Source organism: Leptosomus discolor, chromosome Z (assembly GCF_034619465.1).
Source record: "Leptosomus discolor isolate bLepDis1 chromosome Z, bLepDis1.hap2, whole genome shotgun sequence".
NCBI classification, from domain to species: Eukaryota; Metazoa; Chordata; class Aves; order Leptosomiformes; family Leptosomidae; genus Leptosomus; species Leptosomus discolor.
In genome coordinates, this window is record NC_141419.1 from 67,343,626 (window position 1) to 67,368,951 (window position 25,326).

Genomic DNA, 25,326 nt, shown 5'->3' on the forward strand with positions numbered 1-25,326 from the left:
TCGACAAAACCTAGCGAAGTGCTGTGGTGATGGAACTCGAACTGGTTTCAGCAACTGGCATCCAGAAACTTCCTTAAGATCAACATCATCAACCTGCAGTCAGTTGGCATGGGCTGTGCCAAACACACCAGCCACAAGTTCCAGATGCAGCAAACAACAATCCAACACCACACACCATCTCTCCTACCCTGAAAGACTGTTAAAACAGATGGAGCCCCAAAAGTATGGATTAAATTAAGTCAATGGACATGTTAGAGGGATGGCCTATAGACTAAGGGAATTATCACCAGGTGGGGAGGAGTGAGCGAGCAGCTGCATAGTGCTTAGTTGCCAGGTAAACCATGTTCTTAGGTAAACCACGACAAAAGAAAAATAAGTTACAGAAATTCTTTTACTCTTCTATCTTAACAGATTTAGCATAAAGTTCCTCATTTATTTATTTTTTAAATGAAAGGCACATAGAGAAACAGAAAACAGTTCATGCTATTAGCTTTAGCTCTATAATTCTAGCTTGAGTATAATGAACTTTTAACCTCTTTTTCTTCGCTAAGGTAAGCAATTAAAATTTAACTGACACATGAATGGCTCTGTTGAACACTTGTCTCTTCACACATTTCTGAATCCAATTTAAAAAAGACATATTTGAAAGTTTGTTATTTCATAAATGTTTTAAGAAAGCTAATACAATTTGAAATAATGGAACCCTTCATAAGCTTTATTCCCATCAAACACAGAGAGCAATAAAAAGTTGATTACTCATTAAGAATGTTACTTCTACTAATCTATTAGTGCATTAACTGCACTATTCTCAATTTTAACAGGAAATTTTAAAACAAAGCTAGAGGTTCTACTAGAATGTCTTAAAACTCTTAAGAATCAATGTACTAACATTTGTTTCTTGGTTTTGCTTCCTGTCAGACTCAGGTCCTGTAGTAGTTATACTTAAAGATGACATTTTAATATAAGAATCATTCCATACCAAGTATTATTTATGAGAACTACCCATGTACTATGCTTTCACCAGTTCAACAGTAATCTAAAATCTAATTAGGTTCTATTATTCTTCATCTTTCTGGAGTAAAAATACAATGGAACTAAAACCGAAATATGCTTTTTGTTATAAAATAGTCTTGCTTAAACTATTGAACTAGTTTGGGATTGGTCTTTTTATGAAATGTCAAAAAATTTATTTCGGAAAACCTGTTTTTTTTTAGATATCCATAAAACCACTACCCATCTCCATTTCTGCAGAAAGACACACGTATAGATGCTTAAATGCATCTTTTCATATTTTATAAGGGTTTTCTAAAAAAGCTATTTTACCTTACTAGAGGTGGCACTTCTAGATTTTCCAGACTCAGAGTCACTTTTAGAGTCTGATTCTGATTTGGAGTCTGAAGAACTTTCTTCTGATGAAGCAGACTCTGTATCAGAGGAATTGGATGTGCTTCTCTTTTTGGAGATCCCCTTTGCTTTCTTTTCAATGTCCTCTGAATCACTACATATTGAAAAAAAAAATTTAAGAGACATGTAAAACCACCAAAGGAATCTGCTTAGGAAATATCCTACATTAACATTTCAAAGTTTTATTAAATGAGTTTTAAGTCATTATTTCTTCACGATAAAAAACTCAGCTAAGATGGCAGAAGTAGTATTTTATTTAAGGGTACACAAAATTATTCTATTACCTTACACAATAAATCATCGCATATAATCTAAACCAGTGAAACAGACAAACAAAAATATGAACATATTAAATATTAAAAATATTATTACCATGCATCAAACCTGGGACATTTCAGAAGGAGATGCAGACATTCTTTTATATAAAGAAACTTTCAGACTATTCAATCTATGATTATCAGAATCTTGATGGATTAGAAAAATGTTTTTTGCAAAGTAATACTGCTTTAAAAAAACCCCACCACAATGTATTGAATTTATGCCTTCATTAATTCTTCTAAACCAAACTACCTAGAAATAAGACCTATGATAGCTACAAATATTCCAACCCAATAAAGAGTTTATACAGAACACCTATTACATCCTGACACCTTTTGTCGTATTGAGTACTTTACAGTTAACGGACTTCAGAGACACTATTCTTCACACAGTGAAGTTCTGTTCACCCTGGCAATGTTGGATTATGTTGCTCTGTGCTAACAGCTACTGAATATTATTAAAATCTGCCTTGTTCACCTCTAATAAAAATATAAGTACCAATTAGTATATAACCTTTTGTCTCGGGGGGAGTTACTACCTAGAAATACTGCAGGAAATGAAAACTGTTTTCTAATAGTTATCACGGAACAGATAAATTAGTACTGCATACAGAAAAAAACCTCTGTTCTTGGATCTGCAGGCAACCATTTTATACTCCCAAATCAGGTGTTTCATACACCACTGATTCAGCTTTCTCCCCAAGACAATAAATTGGTTACTAAAGTGCTTGAAGGCTAACAAGGTCAACAATAATTAAACAAATCCAGACCACTCAACTATTAAGAGTCCCTTTGGACTCAAATTAAGTTGTTACACATTTTTGCTTAGCTTTAGAAGCAGTACAAAAGAATGTACTATGCTGCTTTACTGTTTGAGATAGCAATGTTTTGAGAAGGGAAAAATACGGAGAAGGGGAATTGAAAAATCTAACATGACAGAAAGCAAAATAGTTAGGGCACTGGCCTTTCGCCTCCCAAGAACTTCCAGAACTGAATTGTCTAAATCAAATTTAATCAAAACTATTAAAAATCAGTATTAATGTTTAAAACATGCTAATAATGCCTACCCATGTAACTGAAGTAGAAATCAACCACCCTGCAATTTTTAGTCAAAAGCATTTTTTTCTGAAAGCAGCAAACTCGAAGCTTGCAAAGCTAAAAATGAAACATGAGTACGCTTCACAAAAACAGTCCCATGTAGCCTATCTGATTGTTAAAATCATGGTGAAAAAATGGGTAATATCAAAATTACATTTCAATATGACATTTAAAAACTTGTTTGAGGTCAACGAGCTAAACATAAAAATTCACTAGCATATACTGTTTATAAAGTTTCTTCATGATGTATAACATGGGTACTGACAAAATTATCTCCATTTCCTTCATTGCCATTGAACAGAAGCTGGAGTTACATCAACAAATAAGTAACTGTGAACTCATTACATAAATTAAGTTGTTTTTCAACAATTTAACTTTAGCTTATCTTTAAAACTAGACTTGAAGATTAAAAATGTTACTTTATCGTACATCAGCCAGTTTCCATGGATAATCACTGTTTACCTTACTGCTTAAAATTTCAGATGTTATTCTAATGAAAAGAATTTACTGGTAACTAGCTTTTTAACTTTGCGATGATGAAAAGCCTGTATTAATTTAACCTACAGATTTCATTTGTTCTGAACAGGAAAAACAATATAAATCACTTTTAAAATCATTAAATCCTGACTTAAATTAATAAAGTCATAATTAGGGCATTATGCTGTGTTTGTTATGGAAGTGGCAAGGCGAGCTGCTTTAATTACTGTCTGTAATAAAAGGAGCAGAGTGCGTACTGCGCCCCAATCAGCGCTGTCAGCCACGACTGAGCTGAGCTGCAAACTCATCAAGTGAGCTGGCAGCAGACTACAGAATAAAGGGCGATCATGTCTGCAGAGGCCACTTGCTGACAGCACTGGAGGAAACAGATTCATACAATCCAAGGTATTAGCCCCAATTACTCAAAATTTTAATGATACTTTAATACATGATAATGCTGTTGATAATGGGCAAGCTTAAAAAGCACTAACACTTAAAGATCTTATGACCGTTTCCCTTCACAGCCCTTGCCTCTAATATTTGGATCATAATCTTTTTAATATAACATTATTTAGAAAAATCAATTGTCTTAGTTACATAATGGCAAAGTGTTGAAGGACTTAATTTTAGCTCTCAGCAAAATTGCTGCAAAAGGTAATTAAGTGTTTCACACAACTGTTTGATCACTTATTCAGCCTCCCAAGGTTACATCAATTTTCAAAAAGCCACCCAAGATTTTACTGAAGTCAGAAATTAATTCCAAACATAGGAGTAGTCTGATTAATGAAAATATGAACCCACTTTATACACTGAATATTAGTGGCATAGACTGATCAGGAGACATCACTCCTTGGCCAATACACCCCAAAAAAAAAACCTAATTAAAAGCTTAGCAGACTATTAACAGGAATATTGCTTTAACACCTAGTATCACAAAAAATTAAAACCATACAAATGTATATCTACCTTTCATCAGCAGCTCTATATGTTTTCTTTGCAGTACTTTCTTTGCTGTCTGATCCCCTGTCACTTGATTCTTCACTGGAAGAGGAACTCCCACTACTCTCATCACTGCTGTCTTCCTCCTTATCTTCCTTCTCACTTTCACTGCCAGACTCACTCTCTGCAAATAAAACAATGTTGTAGTATTTCAAGGTCCAATTGCAAGCTTTAGCATTACTTACCCAGTGTCAAAAGCAGGCAAGAAAATCACTTTCCCCTAATGTTCACAACATTTTGTTGGTTAAACACCTGTCCTCTTCAGCCTACAGTATTATACTTTATCAAATTAGAAAACTCAATAATAAATCAATTGCATGTTCATTCTTCAAAACTACATAACCCTATCAGGAGTTGGATATGACCTCAAATTCTCTAATCTATACATTCACTTAACGGCAAGATTATCTTTTCAACCAATTGCTTAATTAGATAATCTGTTCTTGAGTACTGATAGTGACAATGATCGAATCACTGATTTAAACAAATTATTCATCCTCTAATTAATCATATAGTTACCAAATATTCAAATGTCTAAGGTGAATATATTCTTTTCTTGCTTCAGAAGAATCATTAATTTCAGTAATACAGCTCTTAAGCACTTCTGCATATTTCCCCAGTTTAGGAATGAGAGGGAAGAAGCTCCATATTCAGATTTTAAGGTGTCCTTCTTCCATTCAACTAGATGCTGACAATTCTTTCAAGTCTTTAACGCTAAACATTTTCTGCATCTAAAGTCTGGACCTGGGAGAATGATGTTCTTCACTACATATGAACTATATTAACATCTACTGAAATGGCTGTGTTGGGGAACTGCCTATCTGGCATTAAGTGGGAGACTGGTCAAAAGAACATTTACTCACTGAACTTGATAGGCAGCTGTCAGTTATCCTTTCCATCATCACCCCCATTACAATAAACAGAACTTGTAGAACATGTAGAACTTGACAGCAATACTGTAACACAATTTACTGAATAAACCCCATGAAAGACTGCACAGTTAAACAAGTCTGGCCACTTATCAACACAGCAGCACATGCTATCAAAATAGTACTTCATCAACCACAAACTCCAAAAAACACTCAAGACTTACAATTCCCAACAACCAAGCACACGGGCATTCTTCCCACAAAAAGTTAGGTGCCTTTACTTTTAATTGGCGTTACAAACCCTCACTACTCTTACTAGACTCAAAGCAGAAAGAAAATAGCATGCCAGCTTTTTTGACTGGGAAACAAAGCGAAGTCTAACTCATTTAATAAACAAGCCATATCTGTAAAATCAGCAGTTATTGCACAGCTTCAGCAAATGTAAAATTTTCACCCAATTTCCTGATTTTATACATAGTTTTGGCTTTATTTGACATTTTTTCCAATTCTTTGTACGCAGTGCCCAGTTCTGGAGATACAGCTCTCCAGGCAGTGGAGATGCAAGCTGCTATCCAAACACCTACCTGATGCACTAGTACTAGCAGATTCATCTTCCTCCTCTTCTGATTCAGAGTAGAATTTTTCAGTAGGTTTCTCTTTCTTTGTCTTACCCAGAACTCCAGTCCATTCCTTTGCCTGTAAATAAATTTCAACTTAAGTTTACTTTCACAACCAGCAACACAAAAACATACACACAACATGGCAAAGAAAAACCCTCACAGAAGTAGTATTAAGCAGTTTCTAAATAAATCCTCTAAGCAAGTCAAGAGAAACTATTAAACTTCTCTTACTTTACACAATTAGGAGAACTAAGTTTTGTACATACCTATAAAAGGCGACATATGTCTATTAGAGAGCCTAGAAAAAGATTTACTAAGGCAGATTAAAAGCATCAGTAACCACAAATAAATTTCTCTGCCAAAGGAACCTGAAGTCTGAGAGTTTTATCTATAGATCCAGCTGAGTTTAGCCTATGACTAGAATGAAACATAAATATGGCTAATAACCATCTTTATCATCCCAAGTTTTAAACAGAACGCAGATGTGGACCCAGCAGGCAGCAGAAGTTCCAGCAGCCACAGAGAAATTATATTTCAATTCCTTCACAACTCTCCAAATAAAAGTAATTCTTACCACCAACAGAACACTAGAACATGCCAATACTTTGGCCAGACTTTTTTCTTTCCATATCTCCCTATACTACTAGAGAAACAGAGGAAAAACTCAGGCCAGGAAAAAAAATAAATAGGCAGACAACTGTATCAACAGAGCGTACAGGTCTGCCCTAGTGACGGCTCTGATCTAGAATAAAACTAACTTTTGAAAGAGCTCTAACTGTGACCTGCAATGGTGTATGGCTCTAGAGACACACTGGCTTCCACTTAAGCACCAAAAGCTGCTAAAGCTTTGCAATGTTCCACACAGCAACTGGTGTTTTATAAAGTCAATATTCTTTTGTATATAAATGACAATTTAATAGTGGATCGCAGCTTAACAACTCAGCTTCTCTCACCTACATTGTGTAGGCACATACAGTATTAGAGCACCCATAAAATTAATGTCACTCTCCAAAGAAAATACTTGCAAAAAAAAAAGGATTTTCATTTTTGCTTTGATGTTTAAATACTTGGAGAGAGATGTTTTCTATTACGTTGTAGATGGATATTACTCCATCTGGTCAATTTCCTGCAATACCTTTTGTTTTTAGGGACAAAGGTCCATACAGTCTTTTGTGCCAACCCTATCATTTATAATCCCCTTCATATTACCTTCATATTCTCCCCATAAAAGCTTTCAGAAGTTTGTACACAAATATCTCTTTTCCTTAAATGCATGTAAGAAGGTAGACAAGTAATATTAAAGTACTAAGGAGAAATGCTTGTTCTACCACATTGCTGTTCACTGGCTTCTGCAAGTCAAATCTATTTTTTAGAATCTTCTCTACACATTCTTCTATGCCTAATATCTTACATGCAAATTAATTCATGTGTGATTTACTGTAGAAGTTGGCTTATGACAAGGACTAGGTGCTTTTCTAGGTTTACCTGTTACAATGACATACCTCCGGGAGCACCATCAGCCACTATATTCCAATACACTTACATTTCTGTTACTGTTCAATAGCTTTCACTGACATTTTGTAGGACTCTGGAACCTGCCGCATAAATCACGACTCTGGTACCAGAACACGACTTTGCCTCAGAGTTTACAATCCCGTAACAAATTGGTATTGGCAGTGGAAGATCAGCCCTGTAATGTCAACAAATGACTAGTGCACTAATAAATGTCATTCTCTCCAGATGATCAGAAATGTAAACCCTGGTTTCTTCCAAACTTTACACTTCAAAACATACACAACTTTTCCCCTTGTGCTGCCTTCTGTTTATACTACCTACATTTTTCTGTTTAGACTTGGATTTGTACATGAACAAACCTTCACCCACCTCCTACTTTGATAGTCCAGCTATATTCATCATTAATAGCAATTAACACACTGCAGCACACAAATGTAAGAGGTATGAAAGTGAGGTGGAGGGGAAAAAAAGCCCATTTAATCCATGAGTGAAGCAGAAGCGGCCTACAGTTGATCCACTTCTCTCACTGGAAAGAGCAAGCATCGTGCAGGTTTCCAAATGTTCCGTTTCCAAGCTAAAATAAGCAACATAGGTGTTCACATGCACCAATGCTTTTCAGTACAGCGTACACATAGTATTTAAATAGTCGTATTTAGGCTAATATTCTATACTGATGAGTGCCTTCAGCCAAGTTACTTTTAATGATGCTGACATACCGACTCGGCTACGTCAACATTTCGGACGGAGGGGTCAGGCGCCACCTCTGGCCAGTCAGACAGCTCCAGGTAGCCAGTGGCTCGGCTGTTCAGTGTGTGAGACAAGGTGCCAAGCTGGAAATGATCCCGATCTATTAAAAAAAAGAAGGGAGGAGAGAAATACACAAACACCATGAGCTCTACCACAAAGAGCAATCTTAATCAGGGCTAAAGGTAATTGCCATCATATTACCTCAAATGTCATGGAATAAATATAAACTAGGAAGCTCTTCATAGGTCAAAAAACTGATTTCAGTCCATAGATTACAATAATCTCCCCCATAATGGTCAATAAAAAAGCTAATCAGTCAGTGTGTTTAGAGGTGTTGCTCTGAAATGTAGCTTCTCTAAAAATTACTTTACTGTGAATATTAAGAATGACAGCACAGTTAAACAATCCATATACATGTCTTGGCACAAACACATCCAGAATTTTAATAGTTTTTCTTCAAAATGGAGCTCCTTTTAGAGCTTCAAAACTGGGACTAAGTAAGTATGAAAATCAAAATTGCAAATTGTCACAGTAACAGAGCATTTTTAATTAAGATAACCCGATAACCTTTTAATTTGAGAAGACAGACAATGGTTCTTACTTGTGAAAAGACAGGGAAAATGCACAAGGAAAATTATGACTTTGGAAAAAATAATAAAAGCCTAATCTATTGAGATTCAATTTATTTCAGATTCATAAAACATTTGCAATACTCACATTAACAATCTTCTATTAAAGTCCAGATAAAAGACTAGAGCTATTTTCCTAAATTGAAGAATAGTTTTCCTCAAAAGACGCACCTTCTGTTATTTAAATCAAATTTAAAATCCACATGAATAGAAATTGATCAGTTTGTCAGGGTTTATCATCAGAGAAATGCACTGTGTTTGCACCATGCAAACCTTGCTTGCTGAAAAGCAAGTAAGCAGAGCGAGTATCCTTGCATATTAATCATTTGTATTTGCTAAGTGACACAATTTGCGAGCATATTTGAAATAGAATAGGCTGCCACGTTCTTTTACAGAATGAACATTTCCCAAATGATTTTGGCAGTTATACCTTTAAAAGGAGACTCAAGCAACGGGGCAGGTTTCTGTGCCAGAAAAATTTTTTTGGCATATTTGCTTAAAGCTCCACTCTTCTCATTCGGAACAATAAGCTGCCTAATAAATCTTGTACGGTCTCTGATGTCGTAGCTTTGATCATACTTGCCGAGATTTAATACGTACTGGGTAAGCAATTTTGTCTGTGGAAAAAAACAGGACAAGAACAGAATACAAGTTATTTATGATTATTGATAACTCTGGATAAACATATTTAAAGAGGTAATAAAAATGAATGGTTATGTCAAACAAATGTTGTTCCACAGGGAATATGCATTTCTAAAGCTGCAAATGGAATTCTGCAGCCAAAGCACATGTCCTCTTCTGTATTGGGGAGGTGAATGCTGAGTACTGAGAAGCAGCCATGTGCTAGATTATTAAACTGCTGAAGTGGAAAGAAAGGCATCATTAAAAAAATAATCATATATGGCAAACCCGCTGAAGGGTCTACGTGAGGATAATGAATGTGGAAATACAACTAAAAACATGGCACTCAAAACTTAATCGGAAAAATATGCAGGACATCAAAACATCAGAGGGTATTAGGGGGCTGGCAAACTGCTTCTGCTGAGGTGTGTTTTATGAAGAGATACTGTCCCTGGCATAAGCAGTGTCTGCACTCTGACTGCACTCAGTTACTTTATCCTGAATTATGACCCATTAAAGCAGACACATGAATCACTGAACTGGATTACTGCAAATTATTTGCAGTGCATTTAGCTGTTACTTTTTCATAAAAGCAAGCTGCTGATGCCCTCTAAAAACCAGGATAAAAGACTTCTCCCTTTTTTTTCTTGAAGCTTAAAGCCTCCAGTAATATCGGTCATTTATTTATTTATGTAAGAGAGCAACATATCACAGCTTTATACAGCATAATAGGACTTCCTAATTCGATGTCTGAGAATATTAACATGTATTAAATAATTTTAATAATTCAGTTACATTTTTAAAACTTTTAAAAAAAAGCAAACCCATAAAAAAATCAGGGAGACTTTCCCAGTATCTTAGAAATAACGTAGTGTAACTGGAACAATAGTGCTGAACAAACCTGTATCCATTAGATACATTTGAAAGAAGTACGTCACTTTCTTTATATACGAGCAAACTGGAAAAAGAGCAAAACCAATATACCATGATATGGAAGCAAATTTTTAGTATTTCAACTCAGAATGGATGAATAACACAGGGTTAAAAATGTATTGTCAAGGAGGACTTCTTTTCTTTATACAAAGGATCACCCTTGCATATATATCTTGTTTATCATGCTATTGTTACAACAACACAGTTTCAATCATGTGAGCAGAAAAATAAAAAAAAAGTCAATTTTGTTACTTGCAATTTGCTAACAAAAGTTCAATTTAATAATTTCCACCTTGAGAATGCAAGTTAAAGTTTTTTCTAGAGATGTAAAAGTTCTTTTTCAGAAAATTTATTAACTCCTGTAAGTGAGATACACAGTAATAAAAAAAATGGTTTAATTTTAACCACATACAATGCAATGTATTTCTCAAAATACCCTATGGTATGAAAAATTTGAAGAAACTAGTCATACTACATTACAGTAATAGTAAAAGCATAGTTAAAAAAATCTTTCAGTGAAACATTTCTCATTTCTTTTTTCTCTCTGATACCCAAGGATGGTTCTGAGAAAAGATATTTTTTCCCCCAAGGTACTGTCTTAGCTCTGGGAAAGGTAAAACTTTCCCCTATGTATTTCACAGCTTATTGGCAGCTATCTCTTTATCAGGGTATAAAGTTTTAAACAACTGCATCAGACAGAACATATGTAATCTGCACTCATGCAGGACTTATGCTGTTCAATCTAAATGGAATTGGAAGGGAGGGTTCCCAGGTAGCATGAATTAAACTAAATGAGGGATACCTCCTGCAGCCTTTGCCATTACTTCTCCTCTGTAAAACAAAACAAGACTCCTTGCTGTCATGGCAGAAAGCTCAGCAGAACAGATGATAAAACACAGTGGTCTTTGCTTGTGAATTGCTATAGAGATGGGAAAAGTTGAGGGCCTTGCTATCATGGTGGGCACTTTTTCAGTGAGCGGTAATGGAATTAGCTAAAGAGTTGATCCCCAAAGACTGCATTTTCTTTAATGGAATCATTTTCTCCGTGATTCTTTCCCTTTTCCTCCTCCCCTTCTTCTTCCCCAAAATATCTTCTCCATATCTTCCAATACAAATAAAGATCCAACAAATTTATATGGAAGAATGCTCCATATCTGCAACAAGTCTCCTTGCAAGCATCATATAAATAGTTTTCATAAAAAACAAAAGAAAACTCTATTTTTTTTTTTTATTGTCTTATGGCGATGCAACCAACAAGTAGCAAAGCTTTTCTACATGGAGGTGGCTGATAGAAACAACTCATTTTAATTAAAAATAAAAAATAAACTCATGATTGAATACATATAATTTTTTCCAACAAAGCAATATCCATAAGAAGTTTAAGGTTATTCGAGCAAGCACGTTAACTTGGTGAAATATGATGGAATCTGCACAACACCATGACTGCTTCACAGAACAGTATGACAAAGTATTCTGATATAAGATATGATACATTTATTACCATATCTCAACACTGCCTGTTATCTCAACATGGTCATTACTTAGGCATAATATAATTTCTGTTATCTCCACACTGTTAGAATATACTACTATTTTTTGTACCTTTTGGTTTGGCTAATTTGAAAAGTATACTTCAAGTCATCTTTCAGCAATATTTCTAGAATTTTCTAGTTGGCAATAGTCCTATTTAACAATTTAACATCTATCCTATACTAGCAGCAATTAACCTTTCGGTAGACTACCCACTTGAAAAATTTTAGTGTCACCAAAAGATGAGGGGAGAGAAACAGCTATCTATCCATTGTTTGATATCATTAGCTTGCAATAACTTGAATGACTTTGATGAACCAAATAAGTAAGATAAGGTTATTGTGCTAAACCATGTTTGACATACCCATTTACACACTAGGACTTCTTCTAGTGTGACTCCTAATGTGTTAGACAACAGAAACACATCAAAATACTTTTTTTCTTCCTGCTATATGCAAGAAACAGCTAAGACAACTAGACGATGTATTTTCTGCGTAACACCTTCTCTTATATGAACTCCATCTAGAGAGCTATCTAGCACATTCATAAGGATTTTTATGTTCCTAAGTGATAAAAAATGGAAGTAAGTTTACCAAACAATTTAGACAACCAGAGGAAAGCCCATTCTTCTCACATATTTATCCAGATTGGATTGAACCTGAAACTCTTCCTTGAATTATAAACAGCCTTGAAAATTCATGGGGTGATCACAGGATTTAAAGGATAATGGAAATTCTTATTAAAATCCTGAATCTTAAAAAGCATTCCTGAGAATGTGCTGCATTAAGTGTTTAAACACATGCCTAAGGAAATCATCAGCAAATAAAATAATATATTTACAGAAAGAGAAGAAATAATGGTCTCGAGAATTTTGTGCTTTTCATCAAAAAAAGACCTAACAGATGAGTTTTACTTGCCTTCCCTTCACATGGGCAAAGAGCTCTTCTCACTTGTTTGGTTGATGTTGAGTCTCTCCTGGCTACCCTACCACTACATTTCAATAAAGTCATACTGTATCTTTAAGATTTTCATAACTCCATTGACTTTGGATGAAACTGATAGAGGGTTCCAAAAAGTATTGAATGGTGGGGTAGGATATGGAAGGAGAAAACATGGGGATGAGGAGAGGTGGACAGACTGACAACTGAGCAGTCAAGTGTATAAGATTTGCCTTCAAGTTTGAAAAATTAGAATGAAAACTGGCTGGACTTCTCAGGAACTGAAGTCATTCCAGAAAGAAATGTTTTAATACTGATTAAGTAAAGAAGAGTTACTCCTGGGAATAAGGATGGAGATATAGGAAGAGTGTTGCCAGCTCCTGTGGTGGGTTGACCCTGGCCAAAATGCCAGGTGCCCACCCAAGTCACTCTGTCACTCCCCCTCCTTAACTGGACAGGGGAGAGAAAAAAAAATAACAACAGGCTTGTGGGGTTGAGATAAGGACAAGGAGATCACTCAACATTTACTGTCACGGGCAAAATAGACCCAACTAAAGGAAAATGTAATTTATTGCCAATTAACTCAGAGAGGAGTAATGAGAAATAAAACCAAATCTTAAACACCTTCCCCCCACCCCTCCCTCCTTTCCTGGGCTTAATTTTGATTCCGTTTTTTTCTCCTTCCTCCCCTCCAGCTGCACAAGGGGAAAAACAGGGAATGGGGGTTAGGGTCAGTTCATCACACTGTTGTTTTCTGCCTATTCTTCCTCCTCAGGGGGAGGAATCCTCACACGTTTCCCCTGCTCCAATGTGGGGTCCCCCTCACGGGAGAAAGTCCTCCATGACTCCAACGTGAGTCTTCCCACGGGTTCAGTTCTTCATGAACTGCTCCAGCGTGGGTCTCCTCCATGGGGTGCAGTCCTTCAGGAACCAACTGCTCCAGCGTGAGCCCCCCTCACGGGGTCTCTAGCAGCAAACCTGCTCCAGCGTGGGCTTCTCTCTCTCCACAGGCCACAGGCCCTGCCAGGAGCCTGCTCCGGTGCAGGCTTCCCACGGGGTCACAGCTTCCTTCAGGCATCCACCTACCCTGGTGTGGGGGCCCTCCCCGGGGTGTAGGCAGTCATCTGCTCCACCGCCCATGGGCTGCAGGGGGACAGCCTGCCTCACCGTGGTCTTCACCACAGGCCGCAGGGGAATCGCTGCTCCGGCGCCTGGAGCATCTCCTCCCCCTCCTTCTGCACTGACCTGGGTGTCTGCAGGATGTTTCTCTCACACATTCTCACTCCTCTCACTCGCTGCAATTCCTGCTGCGCAACAACTTTTTTCACTCTCTTAAATACGTTATCACAGAGGTGAAAAACGCTGTCGCTGATGGGCTCGGCCTTGGCCAGCGGCGGGTCCATCTTAAAGCCAGCTGGCATTTGCTATATCCGACATAGGGGAAATTTCTAGCAACTTCATACAGAAGCCACCCCTGTAACCCCCCTGCTACCAAAACCTTGCCACGCAGACCTGTTACAGCTCCTGAAGGCAAACCCATCATATTCTAGTTTGGAAGAAGCTTTGAATCAAGCCAAGTCATCAACCTACCCTGTTACAACTTTGTGTATGAATAGCTTGACCACTTGAGAAGACAACATATTTTCCACAGCCTAAAACTAAAAGAGGAAAACACCCTTTGATGAAAGTCATCATTTAGTAGGCATATTAGGAGACAGTTTCTTCTGCTTTATCATCATTACTGTATTTGAATAAAGAGTTACACAATACTTATGATGGTTTAAAATGTATTAAGATGCGAAACTGGAAAAAAGAGCATTACAGGAATCATCATCTCCCTGTAGGCAATGGATTTTTGGCCAAATATGGTGCGTAAAAACCAGTGTAAAATGAGAAAAATTATATGGAAAATAAGTAAATATTCTGCAATGGGCCAAAAGGAGACTGTTCAAGTAATCAAACCAATCTTTCCTCAGCTCAGTCAGCATTTTCATTAAGATGAGCACTGACAGGAAGAAGTCACCTTTTGTTACTGTCCCATTTTAGACTGTATAAGCAAAGGACAAGAATTTATTCCTATCTGAATGCATGGTGAGACAGTTCATATCCCATATGCCCTACAGAATAAATTCTCAGACAGATCAAGTCTGCAGTTAGATATAGCTATCAAGGAATGAGAAGACATCACAGTTGCAGTGGTACAAGATCCTGTGGTGTCCAAGCTGTTGTAAAATAAAGAGGTCTAGCAGCCTAGGAAAGTGTATACATCTCAAACAATACACTTCCTCTACATTTGGGGGGAAAAAAAAATAAATCAAAAATCTTCTTATTTTACAGTCTTTTACAGTAATAATTGGAATTACAGTGAAAAATTAGTGTCAAGACGCTATAATCCACAGCCAGAGAGTGAAGAAGTTCACAGTGCTGTCACTGAGAAGAATGAGGCAGCTGGCACCTCTCATAGCTATTGCTTTCAGCTGCCTAGAGATCTAAGTTCACCTTTTTGTACTATCTGACATTTTTAGATTATCTTTATTACTAGAGATGATCAAAACCCACAGAGTAAATTGAAATAGTAAGAAATACACAAAAAGGGAAAGCAGTTACTATCTTTAAGATGATCATTGATGAAGAGACATAAACCCTTGAAAATTCTGGTCTTAGATCCAGAAAACAGCAAATCATAGGTGGAAAATCTCCTATTTGGTATTAGAAACGCAATTTACATATCTTTCCTATTTATGTGAATTAAAAAATTCATTTTCCACAAGAAAGAGGCAAAACAGTGATTTCATAACTACATTCATATTAACAATCCAGCACATACTCAAAGACTCATGGTTAGATTTAGTATGTTAGATTTCTTGAAAACTGATGTTCAGCTTCTCTTTCTTGAAGAATATGGACTTATTCTCTTTACTTATATAAAAGAAATCACCATTGATCTATACAGACTGTACAAAACCTACCGTGACGCTAAATATGTACACTTCTGAGTGTAAGCTTACCTGCTTTGAGTTTGTTAGATAGAGTTTTGAGCCCAAATTTAAGATTTGCAACTTTACAAGGTCATCTTCGTTAGTGAAGCTCTTGGCTGTCTTTCTCAAAACATCAGGTGCAATCTTTGGAACCCGTTCACAATACTCGCCAATGAGCCAGAGAATGCTGGCTCTGGCTACTGGAACCTGAGAAAACATTGCACACTCAAGTTAACACATTCACAAAGACTTACTTGTACATGTCTGTGTTCAGTAAGAAGTTAAAACAAAATACTGTTTAAAGACAATTGCCATGCAAGAAATACAGACCCCAAATTAAATACTATTCAATACAGCCACTGTGGTAGACTGAATATTCATACAAATTTTAGATACAGAACCTACCCCAAAATCCACACATTACAAGTTGACAAGACACACAGAGCAGGAATTGAAACAGAGGCACACAGAAGTGACATGTTCATGTTCACAGTACAAGCTGGCAGCAGTTGGGAAGAGAATCCAAGCCTTCGAAGTGTGACCAGGATCTTGCCATCAGGTTATGCTAAAACACAATGCTGAAATAAAACTGTGGATTTTTTACTATTTTCATATAGAAATGGTCTTCTTCCCCAAACCCTGCCTATCTACTTTAAAAGCACAGGAATTTCTTCAATACTATTACTATCTTTCCTCCTTTTTTTTTTTTTTTTTTTTTTTTAAATTTTAGGACAGTAAGGTTCATATTTTTGTAAATGTCCAAGGTGAGCTGAACACAGAATTTTGGAGACACCCAAGTTCAGAATTAGGGTTCTCAATTTCTGAATAGTATCTAACCCCTCAACTGAAAACACTGACCAGAAACTTCACACAGGACTTGACTGTTTTAGAGCTACATGACTGTTTCACTGAAATAACTGGCAACAGCAGTTTTTAGATGAACTCCCAGTGCACGGTGCTGACTTCAAAAGCACAGTACTACCATAGATGGAGGGAAAACAAAACAGAAAAGCATAGAAGGAAACAGAAGCTCATGCTCCACACAGAGTTTAGCTAGAAGTAGTTAGGAGTTAAATGAAGTAACACACACACAGTGTTCTCTAAAGTGAGCTAGCCTATATTACCTGGTGGTCAAATTAAAAACAGCATCTGGGTTACATATCTCCATGAAAATATTGTTCTCCTTCCTTGAGAGGAAGGAAGAAAATATGTGCTGAGAAAATTCTTCTAGGCAGAATCATGCCTTGCATGGTGTCTACAGACTGTAGTGCTCTCACGTTCTGTACAGACTCTTGTTCAACAGATATTGAAATACTAGGGAAAAAGCGTAATTCTTCTATCCTATCAAATGACCAACTGTAGTTTAGAAAGAAGGAAAGCTTCCAACTGTAACTGCAATTTCAGCTCATTTTGCTAGTTTTTCTAAAAAAAAAAAAACCACCCTAAAAAAATTTGTACTAACATTTTCCATTACCCCCTACACTATACAGTGATCTTTTTTAATAAGCTTCCTCTTAAGCCACTGTGAGTTCTGCCTAAGGTAAGATTCACAAAAGAAACAAGCTTTAGAAATTCAGCATTGTGGTTCTCAAAGCATGAATTCTTAGCCTCTTTTATATATGTTTTAATTACTTTTCTAGCATATGTCATTTATTCATATATGAATATCTATTTCTCAGAATTACTATGGGAACCAACTATTTTTTGGTATCCTACCCTGTATATACACAAAATCTGAAAGTACTGCTTTCCAGTTACATTCATAAAAGGTAACATGCAAGTAAACTACCAAGGTTCAAGATAGCAATTCCCAAAGTGTGGTGCTCAGTCCCTAACAGCCCACTAAGAAATACTAATTATGTTCACAAGAAATGTTCACGATTAAACTGTTTTACTGCTCAAAAAAGTATAGGAACAGCTTTGAATAAAAATCTGACAGAATCTATACTTCACATTGTTGCAAATACTCCTGCTAACAAAAATGTAGAGAGGCATGTCATGGGGAAAACAGAGGATCACCTCTGCTGAAGCAGAAAGCAACCAGAACATGGAATAACAGAATAGAGGAGTCCAACAACAATGACAACAAATCCTTTCAAGAGATAAATGCCAATTCTAAACATGGAAAAGATGTTTAAGGTAGAGGTAACATAATGTATTAAGAGTGGTATAACACAGTGATTTAACGTACATAAACATACGTAAACACTGATTAAGACACATATGATTTCTTCTTTTGTGAATTGACAAAAAATTTAAATGGTCTTGGAACTTAATAGTGTGAGAAAGGGGAACAAGCTACTGAACAACTACTAAATTTAAAAACTTTAAATGCAGTGAGCACATGTTCGCCTGCAAAATTGTAAGACTGATGCCATTACTGTACACTGATTTCAGAAAGGAGAGAGGTTATTTCTAATGTTCCAAAGGTTTCACTGCATTAAGACCTCACTCCCAATCTATTATTTTAAATTGTGCTAAAGAATAGTAATTGAGTGGTACATTAAATTTTCCAGTATTTCAGCAGTTCAAGTTGCCTGCTGTACAGATAGGTATCCCTAAATAAGAATATATAGGCAACTTCAAATTTCAGTTATGCTAGATTTATTTTTCTAAAATATTTCATTAAAGACTTGTTAAAATATTAGAATTCTACAAGAGATCACCAAGTACCACATTTTGGCCAGCAGCCTATTAGAAACATCCCTTTTACTATCATTGTCTTTTCATAATGCAAAAACAGCTCACAGAGCAGACCAATTTCAGCAATAGCATTAATTAGGAAAGACAAACATCAGTATTGTACTTTTCCTAGCCAAATCCAGGACTACACTTTAAAGCCACAATGAGATATATTTAAATCTATTTAAACAGTGCATTTAAGCACAGCGTTTTACTCTTCAAACTTTCTTCCCAATTTGTAAAATGTAATTATTAGAGTAATAAACTAGCTTTAGAATGTAAAATAAATAGACTACACAAAGCCTAATGTGAAAAACAGTGGCAATGTAAGACAGATGAAATTTCTTGAGAGACTCTGCCTTTCAACTAGGGGGTTAGCTTACTGTGTAAATATTGTATATATTAAACACAATTTTGTGCAACAAGAATCAATATCAATTAGAAACTTTTTGAATCAAACCCTGGGTAGAAGCTGTTTTAATGAAAAGTGTATGTCAAACTGATGAACCCAATGTTTCTGTGTCACTGGATTCATTTGGGGTCAAAATCACGCAATATTTTCAGACTTCTTTTTCCCTGTTTAAGTCTTCCAGTCCTCAACCATGTAATATCAAGTGCATGATCCCGCAGCCGTTGTTTCCAGGGCATTCAAACAGCAAACAAGAAATAAAGCCACTTCTAGACCTTCATTGCCTTTTCCAGTATAGCTTAAGTAGAGACCTTGAATTGACAAAAATGCAGGAAATAATACTTTCATTATTCAGTCCTGCTCTGCATTATCCTCAAAGGCAAACAGGATTGTAAATTACTTTGCCTGATGTTTTATTCCATATGCCCTGAGCAAGTGGTTAAGTGCACTTTTTAAGCCTTAGCACCAGAAGGCTGCTTCTACTGCCATTTTAATCCATTTCCTGTTTGGTGGAAAATAAATAAATTGTTAAAAAATAAAGCCCAGTCAGACCCTCTCCCCTCAAAGCAAGACTCTGATTACTTACACCAGTTACAGAAAGCCATTATGAAGATTTTACAGTTCATTCTAAGCAGCACAATTTAAAAACTATTGTAGTTCAGCTCTAACCTTACTACACAACATACTAGGCTAGAGTACAACTTAAAATTGCCAGTTCTGGTTATCCACACTTGTCACAAAATGAAGAGATATTCAAATTGCAAATGAGGTCTAATTTCTGCATCCAGAATAAAATTTGCATAGGTAGCAATTTTTAAAATTTTACTTGGAATCAGAAATAGAAGGAGGGATGAAGTTGATGTGAAATGTCAGACTAGCAGCAAGAAAAAACGGTACACAGGAAAGAACAGGAGTAAAAGATAAGTGTTTTTTTGTTTTCAAATGGTAGACCTTCAAGGACTCCTCCATTATTTGAACATCTACACATAAAATCCCTTTAAAAAGGGATCTCCACTGATGACTCTTATATAGTTCATTTACATTGTTTTTTATTCAAGCTGAATATTTATTTCAGTAAGTTCAGTGTACAGTTTCCCAGGACACATTGCCCGAAAGGCCATATATTCCTCTCAAATTCTAAAACGTTACATAGATACTAGAGGAAGTAAAAATATCATCAAATTATGAGAGTTGTTCATTAAGGCATTATTTACACAAAGGTTCAAAAATCACAGAATCATAGACTGGTTTGGGTTGAAAGGGACCTTGAAAATCACTTAGTTCCAACCCCCCTCCCATGGGCAGGGACACCTTCCACTAGACCAGGTTGCTCAAAGCCCCATCCAGCCTGGCCTTGAACACTGCCAGGGAGGGGGCAGCCACAGCTTCTTTGGGCAATCTGTGCCAGTGCCTCACCATCCTGATTATAAAGAATTTCTTCCTAATATCTAATCCAAATCTACCCTCTTTCAGTTTGAAATCATTACCTCTCATCCTATCGCTACACTCCCTGATAAGGAGTCCCTCCCCATCTTTCCTGAAGGCCCCCTTGAAGTACTGGAAGGCCGCTATAAGGTCTCCATGGAGCCTTCTCTTCTCCAGGCTGAACAGCTCCAACTCTCTCAGCCTGTCCTCACAGGGGAGGTGCTCCAGCCCCCTGATCATCTTCATGGCCCTCGTCTGGACCTGCTCGAGAAGGTCCATGTCTTTCTTATGCTGGGGGCCCCAGAACCGGATGCAATTCTCCAGATGGGGTAAAAAATACATTATTAAAGTGTATCCTAGGGAAAAGAATGTGGCTAGAATCTGAAGCCTGCAGAACCGAGATACGTATGAACTTAGGAATGTCACAGATTGTGATAGCTTCCCAACATTGAGTGAAAGAATAACTTAATTAAAGAAAGCAGGCCACCTCTGCTGTGAAACCATATCAGAAACATAGCAATAAGCAGTATTTACGTTAGAATACTGCAGATGAACTTCAGTTTGTTATTGCTGGATGGATGGACAGAGCAGTGTCAAAATCTCCGAGTCACCTACTCTAGTAGTTAGAATCCCAACCCAAACCAGTAATTAGAAATTTTTAATTGCTTCCATAAGTGATATGTTTTCCCCCACATACTAAGCTCTTTAAAGTTATATGCAATTATCTTATTTTTCCTCTAAATTTGCAACTCCTTATTCTGTCTTTATCCGATCAAGAAATGTTCCTCCTCATCCCTAGATTAGAAAACACTTCAGACTTCTCTATATTCTCACTCATTCTAGAAGAAACTAGGAATAAATCTGAAATGAAAACCAAGGATGTCAGAACTCACCAGCTATCAAAAGCAAAAAACCTGCCTTAATACTACTATAAGAGAAAGTCTGGAGAAAAATCACACCAGAACTACAGGGTTCTCATCACCCAGAAAGGCATCACTACTGGGTACAATGTACCATCATAAATTATTTTTCTAAAAAGGCAGAAACTAATTTGGAGACTACTGCAGCTTGTTTATATGGGGAAATACACAAATGCAGAACACTTTCAAGACATTCTCACTCAGAGCTAATTCTTGCTAGGCTGATTTAAATTAATTCATTGCTAAAATGAACTAAAATAAATCAAAAGAGGCATACTTCAGATGTATATAAAAGCATCTCATGTTAATCTGGTTTACTCAGTGCAGTCTAACCAATGCACTTTAAAACTTAATTCAGATTAAATTTGCAAGTATTTGCACTTAGACAAACTCTGGACCAGTGTTTTGAGGGAAAGATTTTCTAAAAGAGTAGACTATACACCTATATGACATGTATTTGACGAGAGAATATTCTAAAAGCATTTTCAAAAGCCTCTCAACAAGATCTTTGATAACATCATCCTTAAAGGGTGGAAAGGTTCTGTCATGAATAAAAAAGGATTAGATACTAGAAAAGACAAACCCAGTTACAACTGAAGGCAATCATCAAATATCCCACAGGGACCTACAGGGGAAAACGTGCTGTTCAACAGATTTGCAAGTAACCTAGAAGAGGCTATCTGGTGAGGAGACAATCTGCTGACACAAAATTATTCAAGGTAATCTAAACTGAAATAGAGTCTGAACAGTTGAAGATGAATTAATTATTAGTGATACTTTAAAAGTGGGCCGAAGTGATGCAGCTGGCCTTGAAGCAGTAATAACAGGACTTCAAAAAAAAATTCTACACATATACTGATGGACCCAAACTATATCTAGGGAAAAATATCTTGGAACCACAAATATTTTCAGAGAATTGTTAAGTCTATGTTCTGCAGAAGTTAAAAGGCAGACAAGAAAGTGAGATCAAAAATACAAAACAAGGAATATCATTCATAATGATACACATAAAATTTCTCCTTCATATCCTGACTACTGTGCACACTTCTGGTCATCCATTTCAAAAACCACAGAAGTATCAAGAAAGACAAAGAGAAGACAGAAAGGCTTATCAGAGATACGGAATATCAGGAGAGATAAGAATTTTTAGATTAGTAAGTGTGATGATGTGGATAGCAAACTCAAGCTTCCAGTCAGCGTCTAAAAAGGTACATTGGAGGTGCATCACAATGAAATTGTTCTTACCTTTAAATTCCTCTCCCTAAAGCACCAGGTTTTGGTGCTGCTGAGATACTCTACTAAGAGGTCTTTTGGACCCAATCAGTATCATCCTTCTTTAAATAGCCCTTTCCTACATGCATACTTTTAAAACTCCTGTCACTCTAAAAACTATACACACAAAGCTAATTAAGCCTCCTTCAGAGTGAACACCTAGCACAACTTAGATCTCTGGCCTACAACTTACTAAATCACTACATTGTAAAGCATGACAACGTTATTAACACATTAACAGCCAATTGAAAACATATTTATGATTCTGAAAACAGAATCTTGTTTAATATCCTCAGAACACCCTCAGACATGCATTTCTCAGTTACAACTTTGAAGTGTGGAGGAAAGGAGCTGGAACGCAGCTACATCAACCAGTACTATGCACAGGTCTAGGTACTCAACAAATATCAGACACAAAATAGACCTCATAAATCTTTGTCTGGGCACACCTGAGATAAAACTTTAAGGTACAAAAGATAACATACAAAAGCAAACAAAGAAAAATAAGTACTCTTTTCAGATATGTAAGAAACAATCAATGAAATGGATCTAGTCCTGAGCTTTACTGTAAATGAGAGCCAGTGGTTTACAAGAGCTTGGTAGCTTTTAACTGAACTTCCTACTATTTCTTACAGTTGGTCAGATATATTTAGCTCACTATTTATCCTATCACTTTCTAAATGGCTTCTGTAGATGAAGAAGACGAAGACAAGGGTGATGACAAGAATGAGTAAATTTCAGATTGGATGACCTGAAAGAAACATTGCTACAAAAGATTTTTAGGCACCTCATTATTGACAACCACAATTTCAGGCTAACACAAGTTAAATTTATAACAATATGCACAAAATAAATTCAAGCACTAGCCCAAGATGTGTTGCATCCAGTTTACACCGATTTTGTTTATTTTAATGGCTAAGTGTTCACCATCCACCGAAACTAAATCATGACAGAACAATCAAAAAGTTTATTTTTACCTTAAGTGCTTTTCTTTTTAATTGTATTTAATTCTCTTCATGCTGTCATAGAATCATAGAACAGTTTCAGTTGTAAGAGACCTTCAAGATCATCAAGTCCAACCTTTGTCCTAGCTCTATCAACACCACTAAACCATGTCCCTAAGTACATCTACCCGTCTCTTAAACACCTCCAGGGATGGTGACTCCACCACCTCCCTGGGCATTGCAGTTGTGTTTTACATAGCATGAAATTAATTTCACCTCTAAGAAGCACCAAAGAATTTCTTTGCCCACACTTCCCAACCCATCAGTTACTTTCAAGTTCATTCAAGACCATATGATTTGGCTGCTTCTCCTATGTCCAAATGCGAGAGTCCTTTAAGGACAGTGGTATGGTCAATGTAGTAAGGGTCAAGAATCCTTGCTTTGTGTCTCTATGTCTTACAGCAGACACAAACCAAGACAGCTGTGTTATGTCAACTCACAACCACTCCTGCCATAGTAAGATCAATGTTTAAAATACACACACAGATCTCAGGAAGCCCAGTAATGCTTCATTAAATGTTGACATTTCAAACCCAGACGCTCAGTAATTATATAATCCAAATACCACCTTCCTAAAAGTGTACAAAAATGCTTATCCTTTTCAGAAGTGTCTGAGGGGGTTGGTGGGTTGAACTAGATGACTTCCAGCTCAAACCATTCTGTGATTCTGTGAAGGAATAAATCAATTTTCAAATATTGCAGGCACAAGTTATTTCAGAAATGATATCACACTCAAATTATACATATGATATTCTTCCAAATTTACTCTTTAATCCAAAGTCCTAACCAATATGAGGAAGAAAAATTTCTGGAAGGCATTATTAAAAAATTACAGCGAAAAATATAAAACAAGATGTACAACAATCATCCCTGAGAGCCTACAGCATCACTATCACTGCTTACTTCTTGAATAAGAAGCATAATTCAGATTCAGATTCTGATTTTTAGTTTATTTCTATGACTGCTCTGTTCCACAGACTGTTCTACTACTCACCATTTTCTGATATTCTGTATAACCTCATTATCAGAGAACATGAGTACCTCAAAGTAGTTCAAGTACTGCATGTCTTTTTTTTCCCCTGATTCAACTTAAAAAAGGATTCTCCTTTCCAAAAAAATTACCTGTATTTAAAACTTGAAATATTCATTCAGAAGTATTATTTGCATAAAATAGCTACAAAACTCTTAACTGTTAAACAGAGTATTTAAAAAATAACTATCTTCTCTTATACAATATGTGGAAATAAGGTGACAAACTCATTTTGCAAAGCACCAGAAGATGTGTATAATTTTTCATGAGATTCCAATTATCAATCAAAACATTGCAAAAAAATTCTGATAACAGGTAATTATTATAAAAAAGGTAATACTTATTCGATACATAATTAGCAGCGGTATCTAACAGCTGCTTTTGATTCTGGATACGAGCAATCCAGTAGACTTATATTTTGTTTAAATCAGTTACGATGTTTGATCATCAGCTCTTAGCAGCCAAAGATTTATTTGTTTAATCTGTTCAGTAAGCATAAACTGAGAAGACCATATTTCCTTTTTCTTTTAATGTTCCAAACATTGCCAAATTCAACAATGGAAAATAGAAGATTCACTGATTTAGAAACTATTTACTGCTCCATCATCAATAAACATGTAATTATACGAAACTGAACAGTCTTATTTATAGCATCTACAGAAAAATAACCATTGACAGATCAAAATCTGTCACCTTTGAGTTATGATGCAATAGGTAGATTCTGGTCTTCAGCCCCACACAATAATTTAGAATAGACTATTAAATGTTTTATCAGTAACTAGGACTGTGAGGAGAACTTGGGAAGTAAATATTGACATACCTAAACATCAATCTAATCTAAGGATACATAATATGCAATAACGCAAATTTCACTGTAAAATGCCACAGAATCGTAAATACCCAGAAGAT

At 36.3% G+C, this 25,326-nt stretch overlaps 1 protein-coding gene across 4 annotated transcripts in view; it reads right to left on the reverse strand.

Annotated features, from left to right (window-relative positions):
• Positions 1-25,326, reverse strand: part of AP3B1 (adaptor related protein complex 3 subunit beta 1) — a 169,082-nt gene that overhangs the window by 64,345 nt on the left and 79,411 nt on the right. For 2 of the 4 annotated variants that reach the window (XM_086480369.1, XM_086480370.1), the window contains exons 15-20: positions 15,706-15,882; positions 9,106-9,292; positions 8,016-8,146; positions 5,749-5,860; positions 4,263-4,419; positions 1,324-1,498 (exon numbers count right to left, since the gene is read on the reverse strand). In XM_086480369.1, the coding sequence (XP_086336495.1) occupies positions 1,324-1,498; positions 4,263-4,419; positions 5,749-5,860; positions 8,016-8,146; positions 9,106-9,292; positions 15,706-15,882 (939 nt within the window). Of the gene's footprint in view, positions 1-1,323; positions 1,499-4,262; positions 4,420-5,744; positions 5,861-8,015; positions 8,147-9,105; positions 9,293-15,705; positions 15,883-25,326 lie in introns of all 4 variants that reach the window. The other 2 variants (XM_086480372.1, XM_086480371.1) reach the window with 2 other exon arrangements.